General features: G+C 41.6%; 2 protein-coding genes across 7 annotated transcripts in view; one reads left to right on the top strand and one right to left on the bottom strand.

The window, feature by feature from the left end:
• ambra1a (autophagy/beclin-1 regulator 1a) overlaps positions 1-4952 on the bottom strand; it is a 72855-nt gene extending 67903 nt beyond the window's left edge. For 2 of the 3 annotated variants that reach the window (XM_048973071.1, XM_048973072.1), the window contains exons 1-5: positions 4647-4951; positions 3240-3441; positions 1791-1849; positions 1500-1683; positions 1149-1321 (exon numbers count right to left, since the gene is read on the bottom strand). In XM_048973071.1, the coding sequence (XP_048829028.1) occupies positions 1149-1321; positions 1500-1683; positions 1791-1849; positions 3240-3374 (551 nt within the window). In that variant the 5' untranslated portion in view covers positions 3375-3441; positions 4647-4951. Of the gene's footprint in view, positions 1-1148; positions 1322-1499; positions 1684-1790; positions 1850-3239; positions 3442-4646 lie in introns of all 3 variants that reach the window. The other variant, XM_048973070.1, reaches the window with a different exon arrangement.
• A 1775-nt stretch (positions 4953-6727) lies between these two features.
• Positions 6728-24029, top strand: part of LOC125706413 (protein kinase C and casein kinase II substrate protein 3-like) — a 29691-nt gene continuing 12389 nt past the window's right edge. Inside the window, exons 1-5 of one of the 4 annotated variants that reach the window (XM_048973107.1) lie at positions 6728-6834; positions 19575-19696; positions 21124-21280; positions 21939-22174; positions 22922-23077. In XM_048973107.1, coding sequence (XP_048829064.1) covers positions 19643-19696; positions 21124-21280; positions 21939-22174; positions 22922-23077 — 603 coding nt within the window. In that variant the 5' untranslated portion in view covers positions 6728-6834; positions 19575-19642. Of the gene's footprint in view, positions 6835-7155; positions 7367-13197; positions 13223-19574; positions 19697-21123; positions 21281-21938; positions 22175-22921; positions 23078-24029 lie in introns of those variants that run through there. The other 3 variants (XM_048973106.1, XM_048973109.1, XM_048973108.1) reach the window with 3 other exon arrangements.

Raw genomic sequence — 24029 nt, 5'->3', positions numbered from 1 at the left:
GAAACAAATAGTATAGCAGCATTCCTCTTATTAGTACATGGCAGAGGTGGCTAGTTCAGGTCCAGAAAGTGAAAATCCAAACCAAGATTTTGTATCAATCAACCAGCTGGGTAATCTGTAACTGTGGGTGCGTTTGACTTCATGTAGCCGCTTACAGTGCTAGCTTAAAGCAATGCATTTAGGTCCTGAAGCAATGCATCACGGTTAGATTTTTTTTAACATAAGCCAGCACTGCAAAACACCACCACGTGTCACCATGTCACATGATAAAAAACGTCCTCTTGCTCTCGTGAGTTTAAGACAGATCGTGCAGCACCTCTCAACTGGCTGCACAAACTGGAACAGCCTCCATGACAACACAACTTTGCCCTTATTGGCTGAAGATTTTAGTCACACGCATGACGTTTGTATCCCTCGAAGTTCTGATGCTTTATCTGCCATTTCTCCAAAAAAAGCAGATAAAGCAGTGAGAACTGGTTTTCAGTTAACTTACTTGGTAAAATGAAGTTTAAATAAATGAAATAAATGCTCTAATAGTACACGCAAGTTGGTTGTTTATTTGTTAGTTACTGTAATGTTGCACTGCTTTATTTGTTTAATCGTCTAGTCTGTGAAGAATTAAGGCATTCAAGTAAGAATTGCCTTGTACTCTGTACATGACATTAAAAACTTTGAATCCTTGAAATAAATGTATTTGATCTTTTTCCTGGCAGCTATCTTTTTAGAGGGCCACTACACACAATAGTCTTTTTTCCATTGCTAACTATATGGATCAGGAGTATGGTTATTGTAAAAGTATTAATGTGCATGCAGGTGATATTTGTATAGATTTATCTACACCCTTCTGGCAGTGCAGCCATTGCAGTCAGGTCTCACACACTACGAGAAGTAGAAGTTGTCCGAATTGGCTGCAGTCAGTTTATACTCCGCCCCTGCAGCCACAAGCAGATCTCGCTCCACATCACGTCAGCAGCAGACAGACCAAAGCCCAAGTTGAATGCACCCTGTCATAATTTATACTCAACTGGTTGGTTGAAACAAAATCCTGGTCTAGATTTTTTATTTTGTGGACCTGAACTATCCACCGGTGGTACATGGACAGTGTTAAAACTGGAATAGCCAGAAATGGAGAGGAGGATGCAGCGTACCGAACTCTCTCAGTTTCGCTGGCGGTCTTGACAACAGCAAAAGGCTCACGTCGGCTCCAGTCCCAGAAATGAACCTCATTGTTGGTGGCAATGAGGAGGAGCTGGGCGGTTGGGTGGAAGGCCAGGGAGGCTATGGCCACATTGCTCTCTGTGAACCAGCTCTCACTACCACCCTGAGCAAGGCAAATATGCGGAAGCAGGCAGCCACATTTTACTAAAGAATCAATGACTCATGAGGAACTACCAAAACTTTTTTTTAGTTGCATCACCATATGCACGGAAATACAAAAGGTGGTGACTGGCGTCAGCAGTGTACAGACAATACAGACAAAATGCCACGAATCAACTCACGTGCAGGTCCCAAATGCGGACCTCCCCATCGAGGCAACCAGAAGCCACCAAACCCAAGATGGTGGGGTGAAATGTCACACACCAAGGGGTGCGCCGATGGCCCACCAAAGAGTGAATGCACTTGCCCGTCTTCACCTCCGTGATGTAGATGTTATGGTTGACATGAGTAGATGCCATTAGTGTCCTTCAAATGAGAAAATAAACACTAGGGCATTACTCACTGATATTTCCATGAAGCATATTTCCAAATTTATGACAACAAAGACAAACTACATCAAACGGCACTCTTACCTATCTGGGCTGAAAGCCAGCAAGAATGTCGACCGTGGATTGTCTGGCAGCTCTACCTTCTGCGGAGACATTTACAAAGCAGTGATGACTTGCCAACAGTCAAGCTCAAACTCTAACCAGGCCTAACACTTGCAGTTCACAAAAGCCAATTCATTACATCAAAAGACAGCTGAAACCATGAAATGTTTGCTTGTTAGGCAATGAGAAGTGAACATGCAAAATATTATCTGACTGACTTCAAGAATAAAATCCCAAGTATCAAATCACAAAATGTGGTTTTAACAGCAGGATCTACTAAATCAAAAGGCACCTTAATACCCGTTATGGCACTAGGAACTTTGGGCGCTTTTCCACCGCACAAAGTACCGTACTTTCAGTATGGTACTTTTGCTTTTCCAATAACTTCCATTCCAGTACCAGTACCGAAAGTGCCAAACGAGCTGGGGTACTTCTTTGGTACTTCAGTACTTTGGGGTGGGACTTGCAAACGTATTTGCTGTCGATTGTTTATGCAAATAGCCTGCCGCTGAAACACAAAATACAACCGCCATCTTTTGAAATACACAGCGAACAGCGAGAAACGAAATAAAAAGCAGCAGAAACAAAAATATAAAATAAGCAAAATGGAAGGATGGACAAACAAGGAAACACAGGCTTTAATTGCCATATGGTCGGATGAACAGATCCAGTGGGATTTGGATGGCACGACTCGAAATAAAAAAGTATGTGTCGTAATAGCAAGCCGCTTGGAAGAAATGGGGCAGACGCAAAACAATGCCGTTTGAAAAAAAAAAAAAAAAAACTTAAGCAGGACTACAGGAAAGTGAAGGATCAGGATAACATGTTTGAATTCAGCGAAAGATGCGTGTTTTCTGATGATGTCAGTCAAGGGCGGTTAATGATGATGCCATCTGGCACCGGTACCAGGTTTTACGACAGTGGAAAACCAATACAAAAGAAGTACCATACTTTGGGTACTTTCCGATAGTACCAAAAGTACGGTACCTTGTGCGGTGGAAAAGCAACCTTTGAAAGCATCATACCAGGGGCACACTTAATCAGTTTGTCACACCTATTAGTGTGTGTGTGCCAAAAATGACACTCGATGATTCACCACTCTAGATAATAGTACCGTTATTATTATTGTTAATTACCTTAAAAAACAGAACTATGCATGTTTCTTCAAATGTTTTTCCCCAGACGCTAAAAATCCACGCTATACAGAAACAGTCATATTTCACATTTGGACATAGAACCTTGCATTCCTATTTTATATTTCTTCTAATCATAGATTGGATTTGATAAAATTCCAAGAGTTATTTATATGAGCACTATAATATTGTATGATAAAGGTCTCGTGAGACCTTACTGGTTGGTATAAGAGTGTGTGAGACCAGGCAGCAGAATAAATTCCAAGGCAGACTCGCAATAAGAGCCAGGCTTTCTCACCTGGCTTTGCCATTTCATCCAGCGGGCTTTCTCCTCCACAAGCTGCTGGAGGAGACGCTGAGAGCCACAGTTCTGAGCACCTCGCTCCCGGCCAGACAGGATCCGCACAGAGTTCTTCTGGTGGGTACCCTTCATCTCTGGGTGACAGCCTTCCACAAGCCAGGGACGCTGACCACAAGGCTACACATAGGCCATGCAGAACCTAGGCCAGGAAATTGGGTGGGGAGCCAGGCTCATCATTTCAAAGGAGACAAGTGAGAAATCGAGATCTAACACTAAAGGGAAGCATAAATAACAGGAGTTCTCCCTATGCTCTATGCACATGTCAGAATCATACCAAAACTTTACCCTTAAAGGACCCAAGCAAAATGAGAATTTCCCAGCCGTTTAAAGCACCCATGAGATACAGTACCTAAGAAATGAGCCAACCAAAAGTATAAAAGTACTGGCATAATCCTTATAAGAACCATATACAATTTAATTAACAGAATACTGTAAAATGTGATGTCTACAATAATCATAATCGTATTTTTTTTATTATTCTGTCGAAAGAACTCAGCTCACATGTGCACCTAAGTGATCTGAATGGCTTTTGACATGTCTGAAAAACAATCATCAACATAACACTCGTGAAATTTAAATATATAGGTTGTCATGGGAAATCCGTATAACGCCATCGGGAACTGCAGAATTTAAACCGGAACGAGGCAAAATCATTACGATATCAAATCGATGCGTATTTTTAAAGGGTACCATTCCAATATATGGATATCATTAATGTAACTAAGAAATCAATAAAAATAAGACACTCCAGCACAAATAACCAACACTACCATCCAGGTAAATAATACACAAAGTATTCTCGCCTCTTAGTCCGTGTAATAGAAGATATCACTTGGCATAAATAGCAAAAATAGAGTACACTGAATGGGAGAACGTATGTGCGTGTGTAATCTGACATCGTGGGCTACCCTCTTTTTAAAAAGAGTACTGATTTTTAACCGATTATCTGGTTAACATACCAACTACAAGCATAGTACTGATGGCCTAATTCCATTCCTACAGCAGCTGATACATGAGGAATTACCGACGGTAGACACTAATACACATAGACATCATACTCTTCAGCATAAAATAAAACTTACAGAACACCCAAGCTGCTTAAATCATCGCGAAGAAGTCAGCTCGCCGTCGTTAGCTAATGTTTATCCCCTCAACCAAATAATGTAAAGCCACACCAATAGAAACACCAAACACAAAGTCACAGAATTATCTGGTCGGTAATTGCTGCTAAATAGACAGAGTGCCTCCATAAAACACCGAAAAACCAACCGATAACTTCTTTTTGAAAAAGAAATCTTATCATGACGCTAAAATACATGAAAGCATCCGAAGGCCTCGGCCTACCTTTTTTTCTGTATTTTTTCTTGCAGTTTTTCGTAGACGTAGCTAGCTAGCTACCTAGGAGCGTCGGCAAAACATGCCGGATACGGATACTACTGCTAATAATAGCTAACTAGCGTTAAGGTTTATTACTTAGTTATAAACCTTAGTTACGGTATGTATTTTTTTCACTAAAAACATTAAGGTTACAGCTTGTAGACACCACATAATACATTCAGATGGGCAGCCAGTACTAGTCGCGCCTAGATCGCAGTTAATCGAATGCCGAGTGCATTCAACAATTCTCCGAAATGATTCCAACAAAAACCCTTTAAAAAACTAAACACCGTACTGGACGTTGTGGGGGGTCAGTAGTCTGTATATAAAGAAGGTAGTAAGAAAAGCAATAATTAACTTGTCATTTAATTTCAGTGTACCCTCAGGGGAATGTGTCTTACTGAAGAAAATAGTTAACAATAAAAACATGCGATGTGAACCCTTCACAGGTGCCAGATGTATTCTCTCAGTTTCATTGACGAAAAAAATACAACAATAATCCAATTTTATCTTTTTTAATCATGTGATTATTCAAGCTTCATCGATGAAGGCTGTATGTTTAAGTGGGTGTTTGGGGGACTGTTGCTTTTTCGGAACCTGTTTGGTTTAAGTTAACGGCGTACGGATTTGTAAAGTGTGACTGTGACCGACATGTCATTCTTAAGGAGTTTAAAGAAAACGTTGATCTTATTTAGTAGTGAAACGCTACAATGATATTTGTGAATCTGGCTTCTGTACTACAACCTTATGAAGAAGCACTGAGCTGGAACAACCACATTTGTATGTTGCTGCCTTCGATGGCGTAAACCCCAAGGTTACAGTACCCTCAGTCATCGTCAATCTATCAGTCATTCTGCTGCCTAAGCAGACCCCCCAAAACAACAACAACATAAGAAACTATTCATAATAAAACTGCAGTATAACACCCTTCTGTAGACCAGTCACTCAAGGTTACACTTCGTAATTTCCTTTGCTGTACTTTTGGAAGATCGCTGGTCCGTGAGCACTTAATTGAGCAAGGCTCTTAACCCCCAGTTCCATGGGCGCCACTGTACGTGTCTATCTATCCTTTGCTGCCAAGCTTGGTCTCCCCTACGTATGTGTGTTTGTGTCGTGGAGAGCAAGATGCATAGGCGAAAACAGAATTTCCATACGGGAAAAATAAAGTGTAATAATAATAATAATTTATTATTATTATTATTATTATTTTGTTGCCTGTTGCTAAATTGCCCGTAGGTGTGCATGTGTGAGTGAATGGTGTGTGAGTGTGCCCTGCGATGGGCTGGCTCCCCATCCTGGGTTGTTCCCTGCCTCGTGCCCATTGCTTCCGGGATAGGCTCCGGACCCCCCGCGACCCAGTAGGATAAGCGGTTTGGAAAATGGATGGATGGATGTTGTTGCCTTGAAAAAGCCAACATACTGTTTTCAACTTATTATTATTTTCATTATTATTCTTTGTTCCCATTTTTGAAACACTTCTCCTCCTTCAGTTAGAGTACAATCATTAAACTTTCCACACATTAAGCCCTGTGTTGGGGTTGTGCTTTTATAAGCTCTTGGACTGTCCATCATTTTGGGAGATCCCGCCAAAGATCCTATTTTTCCCATTGACTTACAGTATACTGAGAGGATTTTTAAATTGCTGCCCCTCTAACAACTTTTATATTAAACCCACCAAACTTGAGTCAAACAGGCATGGAGTCACACTAAAGCAACTACCGAAATTTAGTGTATGTCCATGATCCAGGGATCTCTCTGGTACCCAGTCAAATTTCATCCAATCAGAAAGGTATATAGAAAATTTATCAATGGTGTCATTATTTACTGGTCAAAGATGTCATCTGTCATTCTAGACAACCTTAAACTATTGCCATTCTTACACTTTTGATAGCAAGATCCCCAAACATTGCATAGTTGGTCAAGGGGTGACTTGGTGAGTGAATTCCGAGGTGAGTGACATCACATCCGACAATCTCCTGTTCGAGCTACCACATTGGGTGACTGCGGTTCAAGGATTGAAACAGTGGGTGGAGCCACCAGCAGCCAATCAGAATTCATGGGAAATTTTTAACAATTAAATAGCTGGCCTTTTCAATCTAACATGAAGTTTGTTGATGAACTTCCCTTTCTAGTCATTGTTATTATTCATCTGCAGGTAAGAACCAGAATGCACTTTAATATGAAAGATGGACCATTACAGGTTTATAGGCCAACTTATTTATCATACATGGCCTCCCAGGATGTATACCAGTGATATCTTGTTTATATTATCTTCCATTATTTATTTTGTTTACGCTGTACTATTCAATGACTTAGCGAGCGAGTTTTAGTAAACAGAGGGATTCTGAGAGAACTGGATGCAGTTAAGGTTTTTCTGAGTTTGCTCCTTTGCCCGGCTGACAGAGCTGTCTGAAGTACGTGTGTTTACAAGTTATGGATTTAGCGGCACTTCGAGATCGCCCATAGTCCTGCCTTCCGACTTCTTAAGAAATGGGAAATCGCTTCGCCTACTTGCAAAAGCAGGGAGGTGGCTCCTTTCCCGTAATAACCCCGTATTAACTTGGGATGTCTGCGTTGGTTGCGGTAACAAGGGCACTGTATTAATTTACGTGGATATAACTTTTCTGCGTTTGAGATAGTCTTCTTGGATCAGTTTTTTTTGTTTTAAAAACGCGGATCTTCCCCGGGTAAGTACAAACATATCAGCCGAGGGTGTATGTAATTGTAGTGGAGGCGACAGGACAATTGGTAGTCTGGAAGACAGCGGCAAATCTCGTCATATTGTCTGTGCGGTTTGAGAACCAAGCCTGAACTCTGCCGTCCCGCTTTGCAATGTACGATACAATATTAATGCGTATAACAAAATCGCATACGTGGGAGTGCCTATTGAAATAAAAACCAAGATGTTAACTTGCACTGACTAACAGAGTTACAGAAAATATGTGTCGGTGGTTCATTTTACCCGTGGCTTTATTACAAGATTAAATAATGCTTCGTCGCAATGATTTATATAGTATTGTCAGTGCAACAAAGTCTTTCCTATTAGCTATCGCAAACATTTAGTCGAACACTTCGCTGACCGGGGCTGCAGTCTTTTCTTCCGTTTTGATTTCGTCAGATACTTAGGACTAAGGCGCGCATTTGAACAAGCCTTTATTGTTGCCTTCCTGGATTTAACTGTGCTATATTTCCATAGGCTTACAAAATACAATAGAAATTTTCCTTTATACTGTACTCATTTACAGTGAATAAGCACATGATGCTGTGTTTCTTTTATGATAAGTACTTTTTAAACTTCGGATGCTTTGATTATTATATTGATTATTATGGTAATGTAAACTCCGGCGCAGTGGCTTCTGCCTTTGTCCACAGCATAACTGATGTAAGAGGTGCTTATATAACGGTGTGTGTGTGTGTGTGTTCGTGTTTATGTAGGCCTACACATATATAATTTTGCGCCACAGCTGGCAGAAACCTGTGTTTTGAAGAGTCCCTGCTTTGTGTTGTCCCAATGCACCACAGTGGCTGTACGTGAAAGAACTTTGCAAACTGGTTCATTCTGTATTTGATGGCACCAAAACCAGGCTTTCACATTTTGTCTGTATAATGAGCTGTTTGAGCTACAGTTTCACTCAGACTGCTATGTTATGCATCATGCCTGTGCTGTTCTCGAACGTTTCCTAAGATAGTGTCAGCTAGTAGAGGTATCCCTGTTCACTTGGTTTTTTTATTCTTATTAGGGTTGAGTTGTCCTAGCTATCAGCAGAAAATGTTTGCTCACTTGTGTAGAAGAGGTTATAAATATAGAAGCGGGTCGCTGACAGTAAGATATCATGCTTACGCTGTTTATTCTAATTTACCTAAATATTTATGGTTTGTCTCTGCATGTTCCATGTAGTAATATCCCCATACAATTCCATTCTGAACTTGAGTTTTCGGTTTAGTGTTTGATGTTTTTTTGGCAAAACTTTAATCCAGTTGTTCCAATCCTCACATGCATGTGATGGTTGAATTTTTGGAATTTTATTTACTTTCTAAATTCATGTGTGCTTGAAAATGGAGGCTTCAAAATGTACTTGTGTTATGTGGCTGTTTTTTTCCATTCCTCTTTGGGGCAAAGATGGAAAGAATAAGGGTGTGGAACAAAGCTTTCCTTTGTTCTCAGGCTTGCCCTGGGATTGGAGAGGACACTCAGCTTTCATTAGGCAACTGTATTGAACAGTGGAGTAGATGAACAGTAGGCCTTTATTTCCTGGGGTGGCGGCATTATGGAACTGCCACACACTGAATGCGGAGATGCATGCTCAACGACTCACTTGGGAATCAGATTGCACTTAGATGGGATTTTTCAGAATCTGCCAATAAAATTGCAATTTTAGAAATATTTTGCTCCCTCACACAGCTCTGTTTAACCTTCTTGAAGTGTGCATGCAAGCTGTAGTTTTCCATTCAGTTTCTTATTGATTATACAAGTTGCAAGCTGGGGCTTGTAATATTAGGAATAACTGGTTTTATAAAGTGGGAGTAGTTGATCTGAATATGCTTGAATATTTCCCCTAGGATGTGTTATGCACACAATGAAAACACACCTCTCCTTTAAGTTTTCTTCCTTATTTTCCTATTTCGACAACCTGCCTTGAATAAAAAGCACAGCTTTAATTGGGTGCTTTAAGCAACAGTGTGCTGGCAAGTAGGTTCTTCAGAAGCTGCCTTAAAATGAGCTCGACACTGGTTGACTGATTACATCTGGGCAGAGCTTGACAATAGGACATTCAAATCTGTCATTCAAGTTAACAGCAAGCCTAATTAACCACTAATTAAACTTGGTTACAGCTTGAAGAACTTAAATTAAAACTTTTTTAAATCAATAGCATTGGAATCCAATTTTCTTGTAATAATACAGAGGAATGTATATGATTTGATGACATTGCTTCACAGTATTACTTTACTTTTAGAGGGATAGCTCTAGGACACACAACCAGACCAACGACAACCAAAAAAAACTATGCTGCGAATTGCTGTAGGGGAGGTACTGAGCATAAACAAGTATAAACGCTTTGGCTTATGAGTATGAGGCAACATTGGAATGTTTTGTTTTGTTTTTGTTTCTATGGCTCATGTAGGTAACCTGTCATTTGTTTGAGTGTTGGGATGGGAAGTGTTGAGCAATAGGTAATTCGTACGCAAAGTCACAGGAGTTTAGAAAAGTGCTTTGTGACTAGTAGAGATTGGAAGCTGTGAAAGAATAGGAGAGTTATCAGTTTCTTATGCACTGTCGTTGGTTTGACAAATTTAATGAAGGCCTGAAAGCCCATTATAGTCCTGCGGCCTGTATGACAAAGCAGGATTCTTGCTTAGCTGGATAACTTGTCAGATTTAAGATACCTCAGTTTTAATGGACTTTATCCTCCTTCATTTAACCCAGACTATTTTAAATCCAACAAGTTATCCGGCTAAACAAGAAATCGTTTCATAATGCAGGCCATTGGTGAATTGTCTGTCTTTCTTTCAGTCTTTCATTCTTTATCTGTTTGTATATTTGTCTGTTTATTTGGGTTATATTTTGCTTGTCCATTTAAACTTTCTGTGTTCTGAGTACTAAATTCCTATGCTATTCCTATCCAATTTGGCACAGAGCCTTGAAACATATGAAGTCATTCATTTAATACAGTAAATCAAATGCTGAATGTTTGTCTATCAGATATTATAGAAATGTTTCTATATTTATCGTACATAATACACAAAAACTTTGTCACACATTTCTATCTAAACTGTAGATGATGTTTTTCTGTTTCCTCCAAAATGTTTGCACGACTGCTGTGGACCACCTGTAAATGTGCAAACCTTTGTGAATGTTTTAATTCTGTTGTCTGAAGATTTTGGAGTTTTATAATCATAGGCAAACATTCTTATTTATATTTCATTTGTAGGAATCCATTATAAATGAGTCTCTGGGAGTTTATCCATCCATCCTTTTCCCCTGGCCTGTATTTGTTCATGTCAGCCATGCTCCCAGCTGTTATCTGAGACCTGGCTTTTAATTGAATCCCAGTTTTTAATTGAGGAAATGCAGTATAATATTTAGCTATGCCAATGGAGAAAGTTGTAGAGCTTGCTAGTGCAGGTTCATGGAATGATGTTGCATAATTTTTTTTTATTCTGTGGAAAATGACAGATCGATCTACAGGGCAGGTTTTATAATTAATTAGAAAAATGTTGCAGTCCGGTACAATTTTGTAAGTGGTGGATAACCCAATTAGCCCCTTGTCCTCCACTGGCTGTCCAATGCAAGTATCACCATTATTTTAGCTGTAGCTCTGGTGCTGCTCTGGTGCACCATGTCCTGGGTATGATGTGAAACTACATCCGGCCATTTTCACCTTGAAAAATTTGAGGTTGCTGGTGGGATTGGCACTACATCCACCGTAAAACACTTCACAGCTACTCAATCTAACCAGGCATGACTCCCTTGTGTTCTCCGGGAGTAGCTCTGCTGCAGCCGCCCACAGGGAGGCTGCATGCATGTTGAAGGCGATGGGGGAAAGCCTCCAAGAGCCTCATCCCGAGAAGACTCTAAACTGTCGGAGAGTTAATAGGGTCAGAACTGTTGGGGATCGGGGCTGACGTGGTGCCGAGGCATCGCCTGCTGCATGCCGGCACTTGGGTCCCAATTTGAGCCAGCCCATCTGGGTAGGCACATGGAACATCTTTTCTCTCCGGCAAGATGACCATGTTCCTCTGCTGTAGGGGGAGCTTTGTAAACTCCAGAATTCGGTGACCAGGGAGTGGCCAGAACTAGCCACTGGGTACACCTAGTTTTGATCTGATCGCTCTGATGGCTGCCATACTCGGGGAGTAGCTGTTGGTATGGTGGATCGGCTCCTCCTGGAGGTGTCACTCCTTTCAACCAGCATATTATGAGATTCGAGCTCCTGGGGGTCTTGTCTGTTGTCTCAGTGTATGTTCTGACCGCGGTGAGTGATGCCTCGTTGAGGGAGACATTTTATTTGCAACTTCGCTTGGTGGTTGATGAGTGTGCACAAGGTGACACTCCTCTGGTCACTGGTAACTTTAATGCGACCGCAGGCACTGACAGGGCTGGCTATGAGGATTGTGTCAGTCCCCATGGGTCTGGAGACTGGGTTGAGAGTGGTTCCATGTTCCTTGACTTTGCGAAAGGTCAGGGGCTGCGGGTCGCTGGATCCTGGTTCCAGCGCCCTGAGCCACATCACTCCTATACTGGTGCAGCGAAGGAGATGGATCACATCCTCGTGGGCAGATGTTGGAGGTTCCTGCAGAACTACAGAGTCTACAGAAGTTCCCAGTGAATTCTGACCACAGACTTGTTGTTGCTACTCTGAAGATTCAGCTTAGATCCAGTTGGCTACCACATACTAGGAGAATGAGGCTGGACTTAGCCAGGCTCCAAGATCAGGCTGTTTCTGATGAGTTTGCATGCAGTTTGTGTGAAGAACTTACAGACTTGGGTGTGACTGCCGACTCCAATGTGATGTGGGAGACCTTCTGTGATAAGAGCCTGAAGGTTACCAAGGGCTGTGTTGGTGCTGCCAGTGTTCCCAGAAGGAGGTGTTTCATCTCGCAGGGCACCCTGGATATCATCAAGAGGAGTCGCAGTGATGACTTGGCTCCAATCTCTACCGGGAACTGAGGAGGGCAGCTGTGAGGGCAGATAAGGTGGTGTTTGTTAGCCAAATCTGTGAGCAGTTGATACATCATCTGTGGTCTAGTGATCCACATCTTGCTTACAGAGGCATTGAAACACTATGTACATCTGAATCTTTTCCTCAGAGACTTGCAGTCAGGGCAGATGATGGATCAGTCCTTATGAATGACAGACCGCCCAGCAGGTCACAACTGCACTAACTTGAGCAGCTGTTTAAAGCTGATCCTCCAACTAGGATGTTGGACAGGTCTGGGTCCACAGTTCTTGAAGCAGATTTTCCAGTCAACTGTGAATCACTCAATTTAACTGAGATTGAATGGGTGGTGAATCAGCTGGGGGCAGGGAAGGCCGCAGGGATCTGTGATATCTGGGGTTAACTTCTCCAGGCTGATGGTAAGGCTGTCCTTGTGGCTTTGCAGGGAATCTTTGCTTCCGTTTGGGAGTCAGGTAGGCCTGTCACGATAACAAATTTTGCCGGACGATTAATTGTCCCAGGAATTATTGCGATAAACAATAATATTGCCGTTGTGAGACCATTTTCAACTGATGTAATAATAGCATATTAATACAAGTACACCTTTTCAACGAGCCAAAAGAGCCAGCTAAAAAGAGCCAATATTCCCATTTGGTAGAGATACACGAGGAAAACAAACCAGCATGCAAATGAAAATTATCGCAGCGGGAAAATTATCGACCTCATTTTAGTTGTCGTGCAATTAATTGATTTATCGTTTATTGTGACAGGCCTAGAGTCAGGTCAACCGACTGGAAATTGGAACTTGTAGTCCCTGTCTGGAAAGGAAAAGGTGTTCGTCTGGATTCCATTAACTACAGAGGGTAACACTGCTCTCAGTGCCAGGTAAAGTCATCCTTAGGGTCATCCTTAACAGGATCTGTGATCACTTGCTGGCCTATCAGTGGCCAGAGCAGTCTCGTTTTATGCCTAAAAAGTAGAGGCCGATCGATATGGGTTTTTCAACAGCCGATGCTGACATTTAGGAGTCAGGGTCAGCCGATGACCGATATATGCTGCTGAATTTTCTTTTTTTGCATGGTAAAATATCATACTAATAATAACAAACGATACACAAAATTTCTCAACTTTTTATTGAATACTCACTTTGTATATTTAAATATAAACTTAAATAACAAAAACAATACAATTTGTAAACAATAAACTTGTAAACAATATAAACGTTAAAAATAGCAGCATCAGAATGTCTTTCAGTGCACAATATAGCAGCAAACTCCTTATTTCTGAGGGAAAGAAAATGTGTAAACAATACAAAAAGGAATGTGCATGCTATCTTCAGTTTTAATCCCACTTCCAGTCACTGAGTCTTGTAAATTTCTAAAACAGAAGAAAAAATGCAAGGTTAGCATTTTTATTGTAGTGCCTTCATCTTCAATTCATTCTACAATTCCAGTATTCCATGCACATTAAAACAATTACACTCTAATACATTTTGAAAGAAAAAAACATTAGTAAGTAAGTGCATCATGGTCTGATGAGTAGTGTACAAGGACTAAAATCTTTCACTAACCTGTTGTTTATGTTGTTAGCAGACAGTTTACTAGCCAAATTCACAATCAGAATCTAGTGATTGCAGAAAATAAAATAACTGTCGTATTACGCAGCCTTGTATACAAGGACAACGTAAGCCTCTGTGATTTGTGACGTTGTCGACGGATAAACCCGTATAAAGGATAGACATATTTAATGAGGAAACTAAGTGTGCAAAGTCGTGCACTTTTTTATCTAGACGTCTGACAAATTGTTGGAATCTCCGCTCTCAAATGCAAACAAGTTGCACAGAAGGACCATTGACAGCATCAGCTCAAGTGAATAGTAACCACGCTTTCGAACAAACAGTTTTCTCCGCCATGCATTGTTCTTAGCAGCTCTGTGTCTCTGAGGACGGTGCTGTCTGTGATCGGGGCAGAGTAACGCAACTCTCACACACGCTGCAGTGTTTGAGTGAGCTGCCTGCACCGCCCCACACACACAGAGTGAAACTCTCCGACACAAAGAAAAAAAAACACAGAACTGATGACATCAGGCTGATATGGTGGTAATTAAAATGAACAATTAAAATTATTTTTAACAATTAAAAAAGAGTCTGTGAGCCCACCAACAAGCACACAAAACTAACGCTGTCAGAATCAAAGATCTTTAACGTTACCTGTAAGCTACAGTTGGTTGAAAGCTCATTATCATTATGCCAGTTCCCAACAGTAATTCACGTTCTCTTTCAAAAGCACTCGGTTTTCTTTTAAAGCAACATTTCATAGCAAATCAGTTACATAAATAGGTCTTTGAAAGATCAGAATTTAAGCATTACCGTTTTCTCCCAGGACTCTTCCAAAACTTCTGGCTGGGGTCCTGCATAAGGCAGCATGGGTAGCAATAACACAGGGCTGCCCGCAGACGTGCCTGTCTGTAAATTGGCGTACTACATGTGGATATTGGCCAATGCCGATACATTAAGAAATGCCAAATATCGGCCCAATATATTGGTCGACCTCTACTAAAAAGTCTACCATCGACCGCATCCTGGTACTGAGGGTTCTTCGCAGCTTTTATCGGTTTTCATAAACAGTATGACTCGGTTGATTGAGTTGCCTTGTGGGACATCTTAAGACTTTGCGGAATCCTCTCGAAGCTGCTGGACGTCATGGTTGGCCTGTACACTGGTACTGTGAGTGCTGTGCAGAGTGGAGGGAGAACCTCCGCGTTCTTCCCAGTTGATTCTGGGGTTCACCAGGGGTGTGTTCTTGCTCCTACTCTGTTCAATGCTTACATGGACTGGGTGTTGTAGGGTTCAGCGAAATCTTCTGGGGCATCTGTTGGTGAAGAAAGATTTACTGATCTTGATATTGCCGATGATGGTGAGAGGTGAAGAAATCAGATGGTCAAGGCCATAATTGTAATATATACTGGGGGGACATATCCCCCCCCTCAATATTCATATGTGCTCATAATGTTCCTCCCAACTTGTAATATAATTATAGCCTTGGTGCCCCCCAGTGTTGACTCAATGGCTACGGTTCTGCAGATGGTTAATTGTGAGTTTAAACAGTTTTTATGATGGGAACATGACATAAACTTTCCAAGCAGCATTTCACATTTTGCAGATCTAAATTAGAAGTTGTAAATGGTATTTTAATCAACGCAGACAAAACACCACCACTCATTTTTCCTGGAATTTCTGAATTCTGCATTATTTCTGTGTGGATTTCTTGTTTACTGAATCATTCTTTGGACTTTTGTTTTGGATTTTGCTGAATTATCTTTATTGGATGGACAGCTTTGGATGTACCTTCTCTCCCAGTGATGTTCCCTGTTCTTATGACTGTTGTCTTTTGTCTGCCTGCCTGCCTGCCCTGTTGCATTCTCAGATTTGTTTAATAAATCCCCCTTTTGGATTTTTACAGCTGTGTATGCACTTGTGCCCAATTGCCGGTACTGAAGCTGTCACAGAGGAAGTGATGTCATTTCATTGTGACACAAAACGTGTCACTGGGAACACGTCGGGTCTTAAATAATAGTGAATTTGTGTTGTGCATTTGTTTATTGGCACATTTGTTTTATTGACCAGCCCTAGATGGAGCTGACCTTCCTGATGAGTTTGGTCAGGCATTTGACATCATCGGAAGTGATGCCTCTTTCTCAGAAGGCCACTGTGTAAAAAAAAAAGCATGCCAGCCAATCAGGGCTGGGCAGTATTGCCTAAAACTAAAATCTCAGATTTTTTTTTACTTGGAACCAATTTCTGATTCCGATTTTTTTTTATTTTTTATTATTATTTATTTATTTATTTATTTTTTCTTAATTTTTTGATACATAAAACTCATTTGTATAATGTCTTTTTTATTTTTATTTTAACAATGTGAGCATGAGTTAGGAACAGCAAACATTTATTTTTGATTTTACAGTATTTGTCCCTGGTCTTAGTAGTTTACACTGGTTCACAAGTGCAGAAAAAATTCAATATAATAGTACTGTTACGAAAGGCGCCGTCAAACTCGTGTACGGCCGCATGTTTCGGCTGGACCTCAGGTCTGAGGTAGTTCAGTAAAACGGCACATTCTCCAGCAGCTTTGTGGCTTTTTCATGTGTACTGCTATATAGATGATGTAGGGCTACTTCTGTAAAATACTTTCGGCTTGGGAGCTCATATTTGGGATCGATTGGTTTTTAAACATCTGGACAGACCCGTATTTTTCAACAGTGTAAATGGGCACCATATCTTTGCCGATATGAAAAGTCACTACGTCTGCGTCTTTATTCCCATCGGGGTCCCTTCCTGTCTTACGGTACGCAAGAAGAAAAAGACGCACTATTGTTATTTGATTTTTAGCAGATTTTTGGAAGCTGTTGCTTGCTCGCGCTTCTCGCATAGCTAGGCATTTGTATGTGTGGTGCGTGCTTCTGACAGAGATGCTGAAATGCGTTTGTTGTGCTGCTACCTTTAGTAGCCACCGACTTGAAATAAACTTTACAACGGACAGTAGTTTGTTCAGTGTTGAACTTGGCGAAACCACGCCACTTCCAAATGACTGAGGTGACGCTGGCAGCTTTTGAGACGAGCTCCTCACTTGTTGACGCATGTACGTGCTGCCATTTTTCTACGATCTACTGGTCTCCGAAGGGGTGGGAAGCCTTAACAGTGGTCTGGTTTGCTATAATTTTAATGTATCTTACGAGTTTTTTAAAAAAAGAATAAAACATTTTGTGAGCATCGTTTACTCAATGATATTAAGCTGAAGGTACAATAAATTGACGTGAATACCAATTTTCATTCTGCACATCGTTTTAAATAAAAAAATTTGAATTGATTAAAATCAATTTTATCACCCAGCTCTACAGCCAATATGGACTGATAAAATGTACACAACACCCTACCCTCCTCAGAAAGTAGTCTGCTCTGGACTTTCTTGTACAGTGTTATCGTGTTGTCCACTCAGTCCAGTATGCTGTTCAGTTCAATCCCCAAGTACTTGAACCCTGCAACACCTTCACTTTCTCCCCATGGATAGCGATGGTCTCGGGGTTCTGGTTATGCCGAAGTCTACTACAAGCTCCTTTGTCTTACTGATGCTGAGATACCAGTTGTTCTTCCTGCACCACAAGACAGTCCTCTTCTAGGTCTCTGTACTCTTACTCAACTCTGTTGTTGGTATATCCTACATTGGAAGAGTCATCAGAAAACTTCTGTAGATGGCAAGGACTGGTGGTGTACTGTAATTCCACAAATTACTTCTTTTACTTAGATAGTCCATGATCCAGGACACTGTAGGGACATCAAGCTGCATTGTCCTGGCTGGTTACCTAATCAGCGAGGCTAGATTGTGTTAAAGGCACAGGGGAAGTCAAAGAACACGATTCTGATTGTGGTGCTGGCTTTGTTTAGGTGGTAGTAGGGTCTGTGGAGCATGTAGGTCAGAGCATAGTCCACACCCGTGTGTGCCTGGTAGGCAGACTAAACGGGACCCAGGTGGTCTGTGACCAGTAGTCAGAGCTGTTTCAGTACCATCCTCTCATAGGTCTTCATGGTATATGAGGTGAAAGCAACTGGTCAGAAATTCCTGAGGGAGCTCAAGAGGTAACATGAAAAAATATGCAGATTTCACAATATGAGTGAATGTCACATCCATTATACTGGAATTGTCTTTAACTTGGCTTCTTATGTCCATGATAGTGTGAAACACCATCCTGGGTTTTGTTAAAACATCTGGGAAATGGAGGTACTATGTCTATCTTTATGATGCTTATGTAAGACATTCGCTTAGATGTCCTGATTTCCATTTTTATAAAGGGTTGCTTTGGTGGGATTTCCCTCATACAGTAACCCTAGTCATCTGCAGAGGCTGCCGCATCTGTAACAGGAAGTGTAATGACCGTGAGAACAAAAGTCAAGGGTCAGGCTGAACTCAGGAAAGGAAGAGACAACTATGTTCAGCATTCACTGGTCAAGATGGAACTTAAGAAGCTTTCCCACCCCTGGAACCTTTTTCAGGAACCAGAAAATTTTTCGAGATCCAGGAACATGTTTCCTCCACAGTAACTCGACCCAATTGTAGTTCCTTGGAGGTAGTTCCTGAAATGTTTTTTTTAACCCTTATTTTGGAATAAGTACTTTTCATTTAACTAGGAACTACTGGGTAGAGCTAATAGTGATTAACTTTGTTTTGGTGCTAACTCGGAAGTTGCATGGAAGTATGCGGAAAATACCGAAATAGTGAAGCAATAACTGAGCAGATGGAATTATTTCTCAATTACATTAAATGCATTAATTAATATCCGCCATTTGTTCAGTCGAGAAGAAACTGCTGGTTTACAGAGTGAGTCGTTTGTCAAAACAGGCACCTGGTATGGAGCTGAAGTTCACTGGCTTTTCTGCCAGGAAAATACGTGGAATAGTTTGCTGTATTTACAGTTCTAGTTTGCACAAGTTTTCAGTTTACAGTAGTCAACCCCAGTGTAGTGTGTTGGACTTTAAACTGCAAAAAAGACCACCCAACATCATTTTAACTCGTTTATGCACAATATCTCTTTCTAAAAGATCTTTTTGCTGCTGAGTTGTTGCATTCTTCAGTGACGCTTGAAGCTTCCTCTGAGCTTCTATGATATTACCAAGACGGCAGCATATGACGTGCTCTGCTGACTCTACCAACCTTGGTTTGCTTTTGCTGGCCATAGGTTGTCCATTCTTAAAAGACTATTATATGGGTGGATTTGTGTTAAGTTTTTGTGATGTGGCTAATGTGCTCTATCAAGCAACATTCCTTTTGATAAAATTAATCATCATCGTATATACTTTATTAATCCCCAAGGGGAAATTCTCTTTATGCCTCCCCCCGTATTGCATTCTGTAGGTGAGAGCAAGCTGGCTGCGACAGGCTGCTGCCTGTTCCGGCACTCATGGAGCTGGGGGGTTAAGGGCTTTGCTCGAGGCTTGAACCACAATACGTCGAGTATATCATTTATATTGCTGACCCCTGCCATCCATCATCCATCCATATTATTTTTAATACTATGGACGGAAGTTCTTTTTGTCTGTCAAAGACAGGGCATAGTTATTGCATAGTTATTGGTGTCATTATTTCCACAACTGAGCTACGTAAAAACTGCTGACTTGTGCGATCTATGTTGCGTGCGGCCTCTGCATGGCATTCTTTGACCATCCTCTACTGTGACTCGCCTTCAGCTGCTTCCTGCTCTCTGCTGGCCCGACGGGCAGCCTCCAGCGCTCCAGGCCGTGACACTAGCCACGCCATGTCCTCCAACGGCGACGTGAGCCACCCAACTATCTCTGGCAGCTTCTGGGAGGTAAGACTTCCTCTATACATACCCAACAGGGAGGGAATGCATTGTAATTAGGGATGGGCTGATCCACATTTTTTGAGTTCTGATCAAATTCTGATACACAAGTGACAATACAGATTCCAATATAAAACCTCTTTTTACTTTAATATTTCAATATAATATGTATGTATCTTGTACTTTTTATACATTATTAATATGTATAAACTAGTAAGTACAGATGGACAAAATGTATGCCAAAAATCTTCAATTAGGCTACTAGAAACATCTTGCACTGTTCCACCTCGTATGTACATCTAGTTTTAAGGATTTTGAGACATTTTACAGTTCAATATTAATATCTTCCAGGAAAGTATACACAAGTAGCAAATGCTTAAAATGACTATATCGGATTGGTGGATCTCCAATTGTAATCAAATGAAAAACTGACTTGTGTGATCCATTGTGCAGCTCATACCTTCTGATCACACTGGTCAAGAGAGATTTTGGCAAATTAGGATGTGTCTTTTATGTGCTTTTTAATGCAGATGTCAAAAATGCACTCAGAATTCACCCAGAGTTTGGGTGACATTATTCATTATTCTTAACCCTATATCAAGGGTTATTCAAATCATGGTCCTCCAGGGTCGGGCATTGCTGATTTTCCAACCTTCCTTTACCTGTCAGCCAGGTGTGAAGCCTCTATGCCCAAGATCGGGTTGTATTGATGTTGTACGATTTTTTTATTCAAAATGTAAGGGTATATGAATTGTTTTAATTTAGAAAAAAATGTTATTTGTGAACATCTTTAAGACTTTACAGAAGGCAGCAAAGTACTATAAGTATTTTTTCAGAGTTTACATGCTGTTACCCATTTGGACATGTCATCGGTGTCATCAATGATAACAAGGCAAGTGGAGTTACAGTATGCTTGCTGATTTCTGCTGTTCGTGAGGCCAGGTACAGCAGATAGTCATGAACTTCTACCTTTTAGATCAGTGTTTCTGAGTCTGGTAGGGAGCTGAAAGGGAACAAAAACGTGGGCTGTCGGGGCATTGAGAAACATTTCATTGTGTCATTCAAAATCTTTGCTTGATGGGGAAATTACAATTGCATATTTGAATTCAGCACAATGATAAGATTCACCTATTTTAATTCGTGCAACAAAAAGAAAGTCAAAATTTGTTCATCGGTCTCATTATAGATCAATGGATATCTAAAGGATCTAAAAAATCCAATGACTAACATTGTATTACAAGTAAATAAATCCCTACTATTGATGCTTGGATACCTTATGGTTCCATTTCTATCTTGAAATATGTGTTTTGCCCATTTGTTTCCAAATCAAGTTTCTGTTTTTGTGTAGTTGCTAGTTATGCTGAAATGCCTCTGGTACGAGGATCTCATTGTCTCCATGTGGCTGTTGGTTGTCACGAGCATCTGTCTCTGCTCAGCCGGGGAACTACAGGAGCACAGTGAAGCGTATTGACGATGGCCACCAACTCAGCAGCGACCTGGCACTCTGTCTCCAGGAGCGAGCCAAGATCGAGAGGAGTTATGGCCAGCAGCTGGCTGACTGGGCTAAGAGATGGAGGCTGGTGGTGGAAAAAGGTAATGGGCTGCACACTACTTGGGGATAACAGAAACATATGTTGGTTCTCAGTTTAAAGTAATGTACATTACTAATAGCATACCACAGGAAAGTAAGCTAGCTCTCCTTGGTTAATTCACTTCTGCATGCCGGATTAGACACGCTTAAACTCCAGTTGTGACCTCATGAGGGCTACCATTGGATGCTTAGCTACCTAGTAAATCACTTGGGTATTTTACGAATAATCGTCTTGCTTGCCTGGCAAATCCAGCACTGAGCTGTGAGATGGCGCTACGGCCTTTGTGACATTAATACAATGTCCTTTAGGGTAAAAAAAAAAAGCATTTACTTCACAAACCACTTTGACATTGCTTGCAGATGTCTTGTAATGAGCATGCACATTTTTACGGTGGGTGATCTGTTGGGTAGTTGCGCAGTAACCTGAAATAAAGGTTTGCATTTATTTAATGTACTGCACTGCTGATAGGAACTCATAACCCAAGACATTAACTCACTCATTCACTCGTTCTATAGATGTGTCAATAAGTGAATTGATTTTGATTTTAAAGCCTGAACCTTTCATATTTCAGCCTGACTTGTGAGGGATATTAATGGTTGGGATATACTATGAGATCAATGAGAGGTTTGAGATGGTCCTTGTGGGCTTGTTTCTTCAAGGCCCAGAGTACGGCACTCTGAAGAGGGCTTGGCATGCCTTCATGGATGCCGGTGACCAGCTCAGTGAGATCCATATGGACCTCAGGGATAGCCTGGTCGTGGACGAAAGCGAGAAAGTAAAGAACTGGCAGAAGGATGCCTTTCACAAGCAGATTATTGGCACCTTCAAGGAGACCAAGGAGGCTGAGGATGGTTTCCGTAAGGCGCAGAAGCCGTGGATTCACAGGATGAAGAATGTGAGTGTCCCGGGGTATAGAAAAACGGAGCCTGGGCTTGCACCCAGAATTTACCATCTACATTTCTGTGTGAGATGTATGTGATTTAAGCTAAAGTCTCATCTAACCTAGAACATTTGGTACTGAATGTATGTGTTCATACAAGCCATTGACCCCCCCCCCTCCCCCCATGCCCAGACGTTCAGCTGTGAGTCAGTATGTATAAGGCTAGCAGCTGGGCAGGGATTCAAAGTTAATGAAAGTATTATTCCTGCAAAGAATTCCCTCTGCTACCAAATGTCCCCCACAATGTAATAAAAACCTGTTTATGTGGGAACCATTTTTCAGGTCCCCACAAAGATCTGTGAATGCAATCAAAAAAATTAAAAATGCCAAAAGTCTATTTTGTTTGGTTTGATATGGTTAAGGTTAGAGCAGGGTAGGGGTTAAAGTCGTCATGTTAGTGAGTCCCTACAAAGGTATAATTACAAACCTGCATGTGTGTGTGCATACAGTCTGAAGGTATTTCCAGAGACTTAAAAAAATAAATATTCTGTATTTTCAGGCACTTGGATTGCACCTATATGCACACTTTATACATCAGGTCAGGGGTATGCAATAAATATATCATGTGCCCTGTATGTTTTATTCAGCGTGATTCTAAACATTCACGCAATCATTTGGCAAGGTCCCTTCCTCAGCCAGATGGTAGGTACCGTAGGAGCTGGCGGACAGCCAACCTCTGAGAGCCCATCTCCTGTTTATCAGGTGGAGTCGTCCAAGAAGAGCTACCACCAGGCACGGAAGGAGGAGCGGACGGCCGTGACCCGAGAGAATCATGCGAAGGCTGATCCCACCAAGTGCCAGGAAGAGGTCCAGAAGCTTCAGGAGCGCGTGGAGAAGTGCAGCCAGCAGGCCGAGAAGGTCGGAGAGAAGTAGCCAGACTTGTGTGAGCACAATATCTGACAGCCAGTGAATCCAGAAGCAGGAGAGAGATTCTGCTGGCCACAGGGAAGCGGTGGAAAGTTGGAAGGATGTGGTGGAAAGATGGAAAAAGGGAAACTAGACATGGGAATAAAGAAGTTTCAGCATATCTGGGAACTATTAAGGTGGGATAGAAAGCTGGAAATCCTGCTTTTAGGAAAATGCATTGCGTTTCTGAAAGTCTTGGCAGAACAGGGTGTTGCCTTAAGTGCACAGAGCCTCTGCTATTCCAGGAGTATAGGGGCATGCACCGACACATGCCCAAGCACTCCTAAACATGACTGGGCCTGTGTGGCACGGGCCTGGTGCCCGCTATGACAGGCACCTATATGAATGTGTGACATCGCACGCCCAGTGGAAGTCATTATGATGTTTCTTTATTATTTACTGTGAGCACTTGGCTAATCTTATAGGTAGCAGCATGTTTATGTTAAATGTTAAATGGCTATATTTTACTTCAAGTAGTCTGCTAATGTCATTTTTTTTTCTTTTGGGCAGTGTTACGAGTCCCTTGTGCCCGCATTTCTGGGGCTCCTGCACATTTCTTCATGCGTTCCGGATGCGCCGTGACTCTCGTTCACACTGACAGTAGCATGTTTTTGATGGGCCTGCTGGATTGGAATGTCCGCTACACTGGGCTGGCTGCCCATGGGACCTTTTGCAGCAGCTGCAGGGCTGGAATGCAGGGCATTTGGTTATGGGGGTCAGTGCAAACATGCACAAGCAGCACAGCCAACAGGGACCTCTCCCTGAGGTCATCGCAATGGCCTTCTGTCCAATCCGCTGCACGCAGTAGAAGCACTGCATGATTAATGCTTACAGTGAATAAATCGCTAGTCCAGCCATTATACTGCCCAATGTGAAGTCTTTCTTCAATCCCAGACTGTGAAGT

The sequence above is a fragment of the Brienomyrus brachyistius genome, chromosome 13, assembly GCF_023856365.1.
Source record: "Brienomyrus brachyistius isolate T26 chromosome 13, BBRACH_0.4, whole genome shotgun sequence".
Lineage (NCBI taxonomy): Eukaryota > Metazoa > Chordata > Actinopteri > Osteoglossiformes > Mormyridae > Brienomyrus > Brienomyrus brachyistius.
This window is presented reverse-complemented; position numbering and strand designations above follow the sequence as displayed.